At 47.3% G+C, this 13,166-nt stretch overlaps 1 protein-coding gene across 1 annotated transcript in view; it reads right to left on the bottom strand.

The window, feature by feature from the left end:
* MYO5B (myosin VB) overlaps positions 1 to 13,166 on the bottom strand; it is a 382,924-nt gene that overhangs the window by 10,963 nt on the left and 358,795 nt on the right. The window contains exons 30-35 of the mRNA XM_038743484.1: positions 11,906 to 12,104; positions 7,253 to 7,346; positions 5,378 to 5,521; positions 3,393 to 3,544; positions 1,558 to 1,647; positions 187 to 337 (exon numbers count right to left, since the gene is read on the bottom strand). Of these exons, the coding sequence (XP_038599412.1) occupies positions 187 to 337; positions 1,558 to 1,647; positions 3,393 to 3,544; positions 5,378 to 5,521; positions 7,253 to 7,346; positions 11,906 to 12,104 (830 nt within the window). The remainder of the gene's footprint in view (positions 1 to 186; positions 338 to 1,557; positions 1,648 to 3,392; positions 3,545 to 5,377; positions 5,522 to 7,252; positions 7,347 to 11,905; positions 12,105 to 13,166) is intronic.

Below are 13,166 nucleotides of genomic sequence, written 5' to 3'. Positions count from 1 at the left end.
TCCGACCCCAAGGGTGTCATTTGCTCAGTGCTACAGAGCTGGGTACCAGAGGGAAGCGTGCTGTTTTGCCTATCCTGGGGCAGTCTGAGGGCAGGGGCTTGTACCACCTCCTTGATGCAGGGAGAGGTGGGGGGTGAGACCCGGCCTGGAGGGGAAGCAGCATCAATCAAGTTTCCAGGGGCGCACCTATCATGGGCTGCAGCATGCCCTCAGCGATCTTGATGAGCTGCTGATAGATCTGGATGGACAGGTCACTCAGCACCTGGCGGTATTCGGTGAGGTCAAAGTTCTTGAGGCAGTGCTCGTTCTGCTTGGGGGTGTTCTGGGTCATGAAGCCCTGTCCGGAAGAAGAATGGATCCAGAGAGTTTCAGCAGATGCTCTCTTTCTCCTCCTTTCACCCACCCCGGCCTCCCCAACCAGCAAACTATAATCCCAAAACATCTGTGCACCTTGCTTAACATAGAGATCACCTTCTCACCCTTTGCTGCTCTTTGAAACCTCACAGTTCAAGGTATTTCAACGTGCCCTAGAACCTCAGTCTTTTTTTTTTAACGCTTGAATTTCAGGATTTGTTCCCTAGGCAGCTTTAGAGGCGGGGTGGGGAAGGTGGGTTTTTTTTAATGGCATTTATTAAGCGCTTACTATGTGCAAAGCACTGTTCTAAGCGCTAGGGAGGTTACAAGGTGATCAGGTTGTCCCACGTGGGGCTCACAGTCTTAATCCCCACTTTACAGATGAGGTAACTGAGGCACAGAGAAGTGAAGTGACTTGCCCAAAGTCACACAGCTGACAGTTGGCGGAGCCGGGATTTGAACCCCTGACCTCTGACTCCAAAGCCCGTGCTCTTTCCACTGAGCCGCGCTGCTTCTCAATGCTTGGCCTATCACATGAGAAGGTATAACATCCTCCTTCTTTCCTTGGATCAATGTTATGCTCAATGGTATTTGTCATGAGGGAATCAGAGTCAATGGATCAATAAGAGAAGCAGCAAGCCTTAGTGGCTAGAGCATGGGCCTGCGAGTCAGAAGGACCTGGATTCTAATCCTGGCTCTGCCACTTTTGTGCTGTGACAGAAAATCACTTCACTTCTCTGTGCCTCAGTTACCTCCCCTGTAAAATGGGGATTAAGAGTGTGAGCCCCATGGGGGACAGGGACTGTGCCAACCTGATTTAACTTGTATGTAGAAGCAGCGTGCCTTAGTGGAAAGAGCACGGGCTTGGGAGTCAGAGGTCATGGGTTCTAATCCCACCTCTGCCACTTGTCAGCTGTATGACCTTGGGCAAGTCACTTAACTTCTCTGTGCCTCAGTTACCTCATATGTAAAATGGAGATGAAGACTATGAGCCCCCACCTGGGACAACCTGATTACCTTATATCTACCCCAACACTTAGAACAGTGCTTGGCACATAGTAAGCGCTTAACAAGTACTATAATTGTTATCATATGCTAGAAAGCAAAAGTTAGGTGGCACTTAGCTTTCCAAAGGAAAGAAGAACACATTCCTTAAATTCATCAAGGCACTGTGACATTTTGGTCAGGTGGGCTGGTTCTCACCTCATCTCCGCTGTACTGCTTTAGGCAATGGAGGAGGCGACAGGCATTGGATAACCAGAATGCTGTCATCTCGAAGTCTTCGTGGTGCTTCTGGAACAGAGAAAAGGGACGCCCTCAGGGACTGTTGTTTTTGTATTGTATTTGTTGTTATCTTGTACTCTCCCACGTGCTTTGCACTCAGTAAGTGCTCAATAAATACGATTGATTGAATGAGTGAGTGAATGACTGCCGTTCAGCCCCACACCAGGAGCAGAGGGCAGGGAGAAGCTCTGCCAGATCACAAGGTCCCTCCCCACCCCTCTAGACTGAAAGCTCACTGTGGGCAGGGAACTTGTCTACCAACTCTTGTTGTATTGTACACTCCCAAGCACTAAGTACAGTGCTCTGCACACAGTAAGTGCTCAATAAACACCACTGATTGGTATGCAGGCAGGAGCCCTGGAGTCCCACAAAATGCTAGGGATATCGAGGCAGTTTCTCTCCAAGGATTTACATCGCCCCACCCATTTTTCCCCACAACTGCCACTGCAGCACTTCTGTATCTTCTAAGCCCTTGAGTACTCACCGCTCTCCCACCCCCACAGCACGTCTGTACATATCTTTAAACTTAGTTGCTTCCCCTATCTTCATTTATTTTACAGTCTGTCTCCCTGCCTAGATTGCATGCTACTTGTGGGCAGGGATTATGTCTATTAACACTACTGTCCTCTCCAAAGTGCTTAGTACAAGGCTCCGCACAGAGTTAGCGCTCAACCAATACTATCTGAGTGAGTTCTGATGCCACTCCAAAGAGGATTTAACTCACTCATTTTACTGTCGCTATTTTTAAATTAAGGAATTGTAACCCATTTTTACTTTGATCACGTTCTTATTCTTCTACATTTGACAATTACTCTGCCTTGCATCAAAGCCTTACTGAAGGCACATCTCCTCCAAGAGGTCTTCCTTAAGTCCTCTTTTCCTTTTTTTCAACTCCCTTCTGTCACCCTGACTTGCTCCCTTTATTCACCTCCCCATTCTCAGACCCCCAGCACTTATGTACATATCTGTACTTTATTTATATTAATGTCTGTCTCCCCCTCTAGACTGTAAGATTGTTGTGGGCAGGGAATATATCTGTTATATTGTTCTCTTCCAAGTGCTTAGTACAGTGCTCTTCACACAGTAAGCACTCAAAAAATATGATTGACTGCTCTCCCCCAATTAGCTTGTAAGCTCCTTGTAGGCTAGGAGCTGCATCTTGATTTGATTTTCTTGTAATTTCCCTATTAGTACAGTGATTTGCACACTTAAAGAGCTGAATAAAGATTAGTAGCTATAAAGGTCTTTTCTGAGGTCTTTGCTTCTTCTTCAGTCTCTCTAAGATGGTCTGTTAGGCACAAGACACTAACAAAACATGACACCCAACACACTTGCATGGAGAGTTACGCTCTTCAAGCCAATATTTGCAGCAGTGGTGACCTCTGCCATCTCTGAGAAGGCCAGGGACTCCTGCTGTCACTAGTAGGACAGGGATCACTGTCACTTTAAGAAGGACAGGGACTCCTGCTGTCACTATGAGGAGGACAAGGACCCCTGTCACTTTGAGGAAGACAGGGACCCCTGATGCTTTGAGGAAGACAAGGACCCCTGATGCTTTGAGGAAGACAACGACCCCTCTCACTTTGAGGTGGACAATCACCCCTGTCGCTTTGAGGAGGACAGTGGCACCTCTTGCTTTTGAAGAAGGATATTTCTAAGAATTTTTTTTTTTATTTTTGGCTGAGTTTGTGCAGGTAGGAAAAAACAGGGAGGCAGTACAAGTTCATCAAGTTCATTTCAATCCAGACTTTTACCTTTAGGACTTTCTTGATGCCATTGATGGTGGAGGTGAGCAAGGAGTGAACCTTCTGGTCATCGTTGATGTAATCTGCATGCCTGATGCACATGTAGAGGATGTAGGCGGGGAGACATGGCACGGTGCCTAATAGAGCCTGGGGCTTCAGATCTGCCAAATAAGAGACACTGTTAGGTTGAGGAGGGAGGCCCTCGGTGCTAAAATAATGATGGTATTTGTTAAGCGCTTACTATGTGCAAAGCACTGTTCTAAGCCCTAGGGGGGATACAAGGTGTTTAGGTTGTCCCACATGGGGCTCACAGTTTTAATCCCCATTTTACAGATGAGAAAACTGAGGCACAGAGAAGTTAAGTGACTTGCCCAAAGTCACACAGCTGAAAAGTGGCGGAACAGGGATTAGAACCCATGACCTCTGGCTCCCAAGCCCGTGCTCCTTCCACTGAGCCACGCTGCTTCTCTGAGCCAAGTGCTTCATTCATTCAATCGTATTTACTGAGCGCTGTGTGCCGAGCACTGTACTAAGTGCTTGGAAAGTACAATTCAGCAAAAGAGACAGTCCCTGCCCACAATGGGTTCACAATCTAGAAGACGGGAGACATGCAGAGCACTGTACTAAGTGCTTAGGAAGTACAATTCAGCAACAGAGACGATCCCTGCCCACAGTGGGCTCATGGTCTAGAAGATGGGAGACAGACATCAGAACAAGTAAACAGGCATCATTAGCATTGTGTAATAGAATTATGGATATATATATACACATCATTAATAAAAATAAATAGAAATATAATTATAAATATGTACATATATACATAAGTGCTGTGGGGTGGGGAGGGGGTAGGGCAAAGGGAGTGAGTCGGGGTGATTGGGAGGGGAGGGAGAGCAGAGGAAAAGGATGGCTTAGTCTGGGACCTTGTTTCAAAGTTTCAGCATTTCAGAGTTGCCAAGTTTCAGAGACCTTGCTTAGAATGACTCTCCATTAAAACCAAATTACATTTCCTTTAGGGGATATCAGTAGCCTTACTGAAGATTGGGTTCCCTGGAAGGCTGAGATTTCCTATAATCTCCTACTTAAGCTCTGGGCGGTCCTAGAGGTCTGTGTTTTGAGGGTCAGGGGTCACTCTGATTACTGTAGCAGCTCCATGGCCTGGAAAGTGGCATCGGGGAACTGGGATTGGCTGTCAAAGGTGAGAAACTTAATGGCCCCTATTGGGCCATTAAGTTGGGCAATACCTGGGGAGGAAAGGGAAGGGCACAGCAGAAGCAAGGGAGGTTGTCCTCTCCTTTGCACCTTCCCAGCTCAGAGGCAGAATCAAAGTCTCCAAACGTGTTAGTGCAGCTGCAATGCCCTGGCTGAAAAACCAAGCGAATGCCATGCCCCACCCCATTTCCCAAGCACCCATCACTCGAGCTGTACAGACTGAATTTAATTAAAAAGCAAATTGCAGCACCTGTCCATCTTGATGAACGTGCAGGAAGACTTTCTCTGTTTTCCTGGGCTAAGGTGCCTAACGCCCTGATCGAAGACGGGTCCCCCGGCAGAGCTTTGTGGCCATGGTTCAGTCAGGCCACCTCCCTACACCCCACTTGATTAAATATAAGCTCCTCTGTGGCGGGTGCAGTGGGAACATGAAATAGTCTACCAGCAGGAAAGAGCTGCAGCCTCCTGCCTATCAGAATCAAATCCAAATCTGACTTAACCCCTCACCTAGCCTCCTGCCTCTCGGCTCCCTTTCATCCCCCTGGAAGCCTCGTCTGCCCCCTGAGACAAACTGCTCCCTCCGTTGGGTGGACCCTCTTCTCCCTGTGAAGCTGTCTTACCAGGATTTAGAAGGACTCGGAGCCAAATCTGAGGTACTGGCTATACCAATGGCCTGACTGTCCGAAAAAAAACCCAAACCCGACGCACAAGAACTGTCGACGACCCGGGATGTAAGAACCGTGTCTGGGAGCAAGACAGACGGAAAAGTCAATGGAGGCTCTGACCTGTGACCAGATTTCGGATGAGAAGCGGCTCATCTTCTCTGTAGTATTCCAGCATCCCCTGGAAATCCTTCTCCTTGCGCTGGACGGCAACCTGTCTGTTGAGCTCATGCCTCTTCCTTTCACTCTGGGCTAGTGCCTGGGCCGCTGAATGGGGGACGAGAGGGGGAAGTAGACCGAGGGAGTGTCAGAACAATAATAATAATAATGATGGTATTTAAGGGCTTACTATACGTGAAGCACTGTTCTAAGTGCTGGGGGGGATACAAGGTGATCAGGTTGTCCCACGTGGGGCTCACAGTCTTCACCCCCATTTTCCAGATGAAGTAACTGAGGCCCAGAGAAGTTAAGTAACTTGCTCAAAGTCACACAGCTGACAAGTGGTGGAGCCAGAATTAGGAGCCATGACCTCTGACTCCCAAGCCCGGGCTCTTTCCACTGAGCCACACTATTGGGCTGAGCTCTACCCTGCAGCAGAAAACAGTCTCAGGACAGCTAATTGAATCACTCATTTCCCCAGCTCCAGTACAATGATGGTATTTGCTGAGCACTGACTATGTGCTAAGCACTGGAATAGGTACAAAATGATCACAGCAGATACAGTCCCTATCCCACACGGGGCTAGTCTAAATGGGAGGTATTTTATCCCCATTTTATAGATTAGAAAACTATAATCCCTCATTCTAGAGGGATTGGGGTTGTCTTATCCAATAGAAAGTAGGACCCTCCCCTGCCTGCTCTCATCACTGCTCATACCGCTGGGAAGTTCTCTCTCATGTAAATCCTAAAGCAATTATTCTGCTTCTAGGAAGTACAGAACAGGAGTGAAAACTGCAGCGGGAAGGACTTAAGTTAGACATGAGGCAGAACTAGAGAGGTAGCATGGTCTAGTGGAAAGAGCACGGGACTAGGAGCCAGAAGACCTGGGTTCTAATCCTGGCTCTGCCACTTGTCTGCCGTGTGACCCTGGACATGTCATTTAACTCCACTGTGCCTCAGTCATCTCATCTGTAAAATTGGAGATTAAGGCCATGAGTCCCACATGGGACAGGGACAGTGTCCAACTTGATTAGCTTATATTTATCCTAGTGCTTACAACAGTGCCTGGCAAATATTAAGCACTTAAATACCCTTACGGAGGAAAAAAAGAAAAAAATCCCCAGTGATAAGGACTGGGAGACCTGAGGGAACACCTGTATGATCCAGCAGTTAGGGAAGCAGTGTGGCCTCATGAATAGAGCATGGGCCCGGGAGTCGGAAAGACCTTGGTTCTAATTCATTCACTCAATCGTATTTATTGAGCGCTTACTGTGTGCAGAGCACTGTTCTAATCCCACGTGACCTCCACATGAGACAGGGACTCTGTCCAACTTGATTAGCCGGTATTTTCTCCAGTGTTTAGAACTGTGCCTGGCACCATTAAAAAAAAGCAGTTGGAAACCTGGGAAACTATCGGTTGTCAGGGGGGTAAGCAGGGAAACTGTGCCATCTCATGAGATGATATTGTTCATGTTCCCCTCCTAGCAATCCCTCTCTCTCCTTATTGCAGGATGACCAACAGGGCCAGTGATGAGGGCCAGTGTCAACCAGGGGCTGTCTGTTCATTGACAAGAATCCCTACAGGAATCTCTTTGTGCCAGAGATGGCCTGAGAGTCACATCCCTTAAGCTCCAGTTCAGGAAATCAGGAATCTGAGACAACATTACAGTCTCATAACTGACTCTGCCCTCACTGCGCCCAGCACCTGAGAGACCTTGGGCCCAACTGTCAGGGGAACCAAGAAGGAGAAGCAAATTTACCTGGCAATGCTCAGGAAACAGGATTTCTGGTTCCCCCGATCAACTTCCCAACCTGCTGCTCAAACCCCGTGCCACTTACCTTCTAGATCCTGGACTTTCTTCATGTAAATCTTCAATTGCTTCTTCAGTTTCTTCTCATTTTTTTCCAGTTTTTCCACTACTTCCTTAAGGTCCTGAAATCAGGAGTGGAAAGAAAAAGTTAATTTTCACATCACCAAGGAAGGGAGGGAAGAAGCACTTGTCCCACATTGTGTGGGGTGGCAGCTTCATCTGCGGCCACCTGCGGGCCCCACAAGCTACCCTTTCCCTTTATGCCCATTGCCCTCTGTTCAGGTTTTCGGGGAGTGCTGCAACATTCACTATCAAGATAAGGTGGATTCCTCCTCAGTGTCCCTGTCAATCAAGCCTCCACATCTCTCTCACTCTCTTTTATGATATTTGTTAAAATGCTTACTCTGTGCCAGGCACTGGGGTAAACACTATAGTAATAATAATGATAATAATAATAATAATAATAGCATTTGTTAAGTGCTTACTATGTGCAAAGCAGTGTTCTCAGTGCTGGGGAGGTTACAAGATGATCAAGTTGTCCCATGGGGGGCTCACAATCTTAATCCCCATTTTACAGATGAGGTAACTGAGGCCCAGAGAAGTGAAGTGACTTGCCCAAAGTCACACAGCTGATGGAGTTGGGATTTGAACCCATGACCTCTGACTCCAAAGCCCGTGCTCTTTCCACTGAGCCACGCTGCGTCTCTAACACTAATCAGGTTGAACAAAGTCCCTGTCCCATAAGGGGCTCACAGTCTTAATCCCTATTGTACAGCTGAGGTACCTGAGGCATGGAGAAGTTAGGTGATTTGACTAAGGTCACACAGCAGACACATGGCGGTGCTGGGGTTAGAAGCCTTACCAGTCCCACAGCACTTATGTACATATCTATAATTTATTTATATTAATGTCTGCCTTCCCCTCTAGACTGTAAGCTCGTTTTGGGCAGCAACTCTGTTTATTGTTATAGTGTACGTTCCCAAGAACTTAGTAAAGTGTTTGGCACATACTAAGTGCTTAACAAAATACCCCCATTATTAACAAGCAAACGACCCCGATTTTCTGGAGTCGAAGAACCTCTGCTCCTCCCTTTATGCCCCATCCAAAGAAAGACTAGTGAAGCCTTCTTGTTTGACCCTCCTTCCCACCGCAAAAAAGGGCCCTGTGGTTCCAGCCCTCTAGACTGTAAGCTCATTGTGGGCAGGGAATGTGTCTGCTTATTGTTACATTGTACTCTCCTAAGTGCTTAGTACAGTGTACAGTGCTCTGCACACAGTAAATTCTCAATAGATACTATTGAATGAAGCCCACACCTATGAGGCCCAGCTCGGGGATAGAAGAACTGGCCTCAGGACAAACCTGGTCTGAAAAACCAATGGGTTGGTGCTGTAGCCTCTTGTGAGTGAGAGAGAGACAGGAGGAGGAGGAGGAAGAATGAGAGGAAAAGGAAGAAGGAAAAGAGAGAGAGGGAGACATGAAAAGGGAAAGGAGGAGAGGAAAATATGAAAATTGAGGGGAGAGAAGAATAGGAGGAGAGGGGAGAAAATGGGGAAAAATGGATAAAAAGGGAGAAGAAAATGAAGGAGAAAAATAAGTGGGAGGAACAATTTCCACACATCCCCTACCCCTGAGAAACTCACCATATCCCTATTTTCCTCTCCCATTTTCATCCCCAAACCCCCCAACCCCAACTATCCCCCCTGACACCTCAACACAAGTTACCCATCCTACAATCCCCAGTCAAATTCAGCTGTTCTCTCCTGAGGGAGCCTTCACTTCTGGGTCAGTCAGTCAATCACATTTATTGAGCACTTATGGTCCCCCGAGCACTATACTAAGCGCTTGGGAGAGTACAATATAACAATATAACAGACACATTCTTTGCCTACAACAAGCTTACAGTCTACAGGGGGAGACAGACATTAATACAAATAAATTACAGATATATACATAAGTGTTGTGGGGCTGGTAGGGGAGGATGAATAAAGGAAGCAAGCCAGGGCAAGGAAGAAGGGAATGGGAGAGGAAAAGAGGGTTTAGTCACGGAAGGAGATGTGTTTCAATAAGAAGAAGGGGAGAGTAATTGTCTGTTGCATATGAGGAGCAAGGGCGTTTCAGGCCAGAGGCCCCAGCCTTAGCAGTAGCTAGAGGCACCGGCCTGCTCCTCACCCACAATACCGTTTTCACACCAACTCATTCCCTCCATCTCACCGGGGCAACATTCAATGCCGACTTCATCCGGCTCCTCCAGCCATCGAGTCTTCTAGCTGACCTGTCGACCTCCTGGCGCCACATCTGCATTCCTGAGTCACTTTGATGTTTTTTCTCTTCTTCCTATTTCACTACCTCACAAATGCTTGGGGACTGCACAATCTCTGCTGATGATCTAGCTGACCCTCCCATATCAACTTGGACGTACAAGTTGATTCTCCCCAGCTCCAATCTCTGGCCCAATTAGAGATTTTACCTTCCACCTAAAGCTCCCCCTGAGCAAATGGGACCATGTCTAATTCCCACCTCTCTTCGCTCCCAGCACATAGTGCCGTGCTCGGCACAGAACACACACTTAATAAATCCTACTATTATTGCTATTATGATGATGATATTTGTTAAGAGCTTCCTATTCTCCAGGCACCATTCTAGGCACTGGGGTGGCTACAAGTTAATCAGATTGGACTCAACCTCTATCCCACATGGGACTCACAGTTTAAGTAGGAGGGAGACGGATTTAATCTCCATTTTACAGTTGCGGAAACTGAGAAGTTGAGGCACAGAGCAGTTAAGTGACTTGCCCAAGATCACACAGCAAGCAAGCAATAGGTCTGCTTATTGTTATATTGCACTCTCTTATATTGCAAGCTCTTAGTACAGTGCTTTGCACACACTAAGCACTCAAATATGATTGAATGAATGAACTGGCAGAACCAGGATTAGAACCCAGGTCCTCTGACTCCCAGGATCATCCTCCTTCCACTATGCCATTCTGCTTCACTCCTACTAAAGCCCTCAGTGCCCTCACCCTGAATCTAACCCCAATGACCTTGCCAACTACCTAACTGGAAACATAGACACTGTACGATGTGTACTTCTCCAAGCTCCTTCCTTGCCTCTGAAAACCCCCACACTTCCATATCCTTGTCAATCTCTTCCCCAGCTGTCCTACATGAAGAGCTGTCCGGGCTGCCCTCAAAATCCACCCCAACCCCTCTCACCTCTTGAAATCTCTGGCTTCCACTCTCCCTCCCTCACTGCCATCTTTAATTCTCTGGTTCCTCCCCCTCCAGTTTGAAACACACTCCCTCACGCTAAAAAAACCCTTTATTTGGATCCCACCACTCTCACTTTTGTCAAAACTCTTCAAATGGGTGGTATACACGTGCTGCCTTCCCATTCTTTTTTTTAAAATGATATTTATTAAGCGCTATGTGCCTGGCATACTAAATGCCAGAGTAGATAAGAGATAATTAGTTGGAAACAGTCTTATCCATCACCTCTCTTCCTGACCCTTTACTATCAGGCTTTCACTTTTCTTCACTCAGAGACTGCACTCTCCAAGTCATCCAGTGACCTCCACTGGCCACGCCCAATAGATTCTACCCTGGGCTAATCCTCCTGGAACTCTTGGCTGCCTCTGACACTATCGATCATTCCTTATTCCTGGATATGCTATCCCATCTGTGGTCTACTTGATGAAGAACTCACATGGTTCTCCTCCTACCTCTCTCACTTTTCCTCCTTAATTTCACACTAGATCCTCTTCCAATTCTCATCTCCTAACTATGAGAAGGCTCTGTTTCAGATCCCTTTCACCTTTCTCATGCTACATTTACTTCCTGAGGGCCTCATGCACACACACAGCTTTAGCTACCATCTATAGCCCTGTAGCCTCATGCTCACCAACTTTAGCTCTATCTATACGGACAACTGGAGAAGCAGCATGTCCTGGCCCTGACATTCAGAAGGACCTTCATTCTAATCCCAGCCCTGCCATTTGTCTGCTGTGTGACCTTGGGAAGGTCACTTCACTTCTCTGTGCCTCTGAGGCCTCATCTACAAAATGGGAATTAAGACTGAGAGCACATATGGGACAGGGACTGTGTCCAACCTGATTAGCTTGTATCTACCCCAGTGCTTAGTACAGTCTAGGGTACATAGTAAGCACTTAACAAATACCATATAAAAATAAAGACTCCCAAATCGACCTCACCAGCCACAGACTCTTTTCTCTTATAGAGTCTTGTCTTTCCTCTTGACCTCTCCCCAACTTAACTTCTGTTTTAAGGTGAGTAGGGGAGTGCATTTAGACGGAAGGAGAAGAAGGGGGAGATCGCTTGTGTGTCTGTGTGTGTAGGGGAGGCGGGGGAGAAGAGGGCTGGGTTTCCAATTCCTAGTTATGAGGTTTGAATGATTTTTAATGTGATCAAACCCTGAAAATCCAAGGCACCTCCAGAATTATAAAGGGGCATTGGCAGAAGCGGCTGTTCCCTCTGCTCAGCTGGGACTTGTGTGCTCATGGGACACTAAAACTCATAGTCCAAGGCCCCCTTCCTGCTGCAGAAGGTGAGCTATCGCCTCAGATTTTGCCATTTAAAACCCAAATCTCCTTTGCCCAAACATCTCTGTCCTCAGGTGTCCATCCCCCCAAAGACCACACCTGTAGGAGGTGTCTGCTGCTCCTTACCAGGTTTTCATTGGTCAGGCGGGTGATTTCTTGCTGGACTCCAAATTCCACCTGGGCTTCAGGTGATAAGAGCAGTGTCTGGCAGAAGGTTTGCTGCTGCTTCTCCATTTCCTCCTTCAGGCCTTCCACGCGGGCTTTGAGTGCCTCCACCTCTTCTTCGTGCTCTCTGCTCTGCGCCTGGAGCTGGGCCTCCAACAGCCTATCCCGGGAGGAAGAACACGGTGAGTTGTTTAGGTCATGTGGCTTAGGCTGGGCACTGCCAAGCTCTGTGCCAGTACCTAGGAAGGATTCTCCTCTAGAGGGTTATGGGGTGAAGCCCAGGAACTCCATAAACAAGATATTCACTTCGGGGAGACACTGGGGTCTTTCTGGGGTCAAGGCTGGGCAGCATATCTGACAGCTAAAGGAGTTGGGAAAAGACCCTGTTGACTACTTATTATGCCATGCTAACTTCTCCCAAAGTTGGTAGTCCCAATCAGCCTGGAATGCTCACTTTCAATCTCCTTACTTCCAACCTTATCTGCACCCAGATGCCAACAGGTAGGAGCTTGAGATAGGACGGACTCATGGAGAAGCATGGGACAGAGACCGGAGATGTGGATTCTAAACCCCAGCTCTGCCACTGGCCTACGATTTGACCCTGGGCAAGGCACTAGGCTTCTCTGGGCCCCAGTTTCCTCATCTATAAGACACCAAATCTACCAAACTCAGGTTGTGAGCCCTGTGTGAAATAGAGACTGTGTCTGATTTAATTATCCTGTACTCAGTCCAGGGAGTAGTGGGGGGCTTGGCCCATAACAGGTGCTTGTAAAACAACATAACTACTCTAGGTCTGGGCTTAGCCCCTTTTCTTCTATCATTTCAAAAATTAGCTCACATTCTGGCTAATTATATTAATTTCTGTCTCCCCCTCTAGACTGTAAGCTCAGTGTGGGTGGGGAATGTATCCATTTATTGTTATTTTGTATCCTCTCAAGCACTTAGTACAGTGCTTTGCACACAGTAAGGACTTGGTAATACAAATGAATGAATGGCACACAAACCCCCCCCTCCCCACACAATACTTTGTATTTGGAGAAATAGCAGCATTGGGGTTATATGGCTCAATGTGTTTGCTCTAGGTAACTCAATGGAAAAGCTCTCCTTAGGCCTACGTTGTCCAAAGGCTTCCTCCAAAGAGTTTACATGCACCATGAAAGTGGTCATTTTATGCCCGAGCCTTCCACAAAGGGTTGGGATATGTCCATTCAGCTAAAGACTT

The sequence above is a fragment of the Tachyglossus aculeatus genome, chromosome 3 (genome assembly GCF_015852505.1).
Source record: "Tachyglossus aculeatus isolate mTacAcu1 chromosome 3, mTacAcu1.pri, whole genome shotgun sequence".
Lineage (NCBI taxonomy): Eukaryota > Metazoa > Chordata > Mammalia > Monotremata > Tachyglossidae > Tachyglossus > Tachyglossus aculeatus.
The sequence above is the reverse complement of the archived record's forward strand: the minus strand, read 5'-3'. Positions and strand labels throughout refer to the sequence as shown.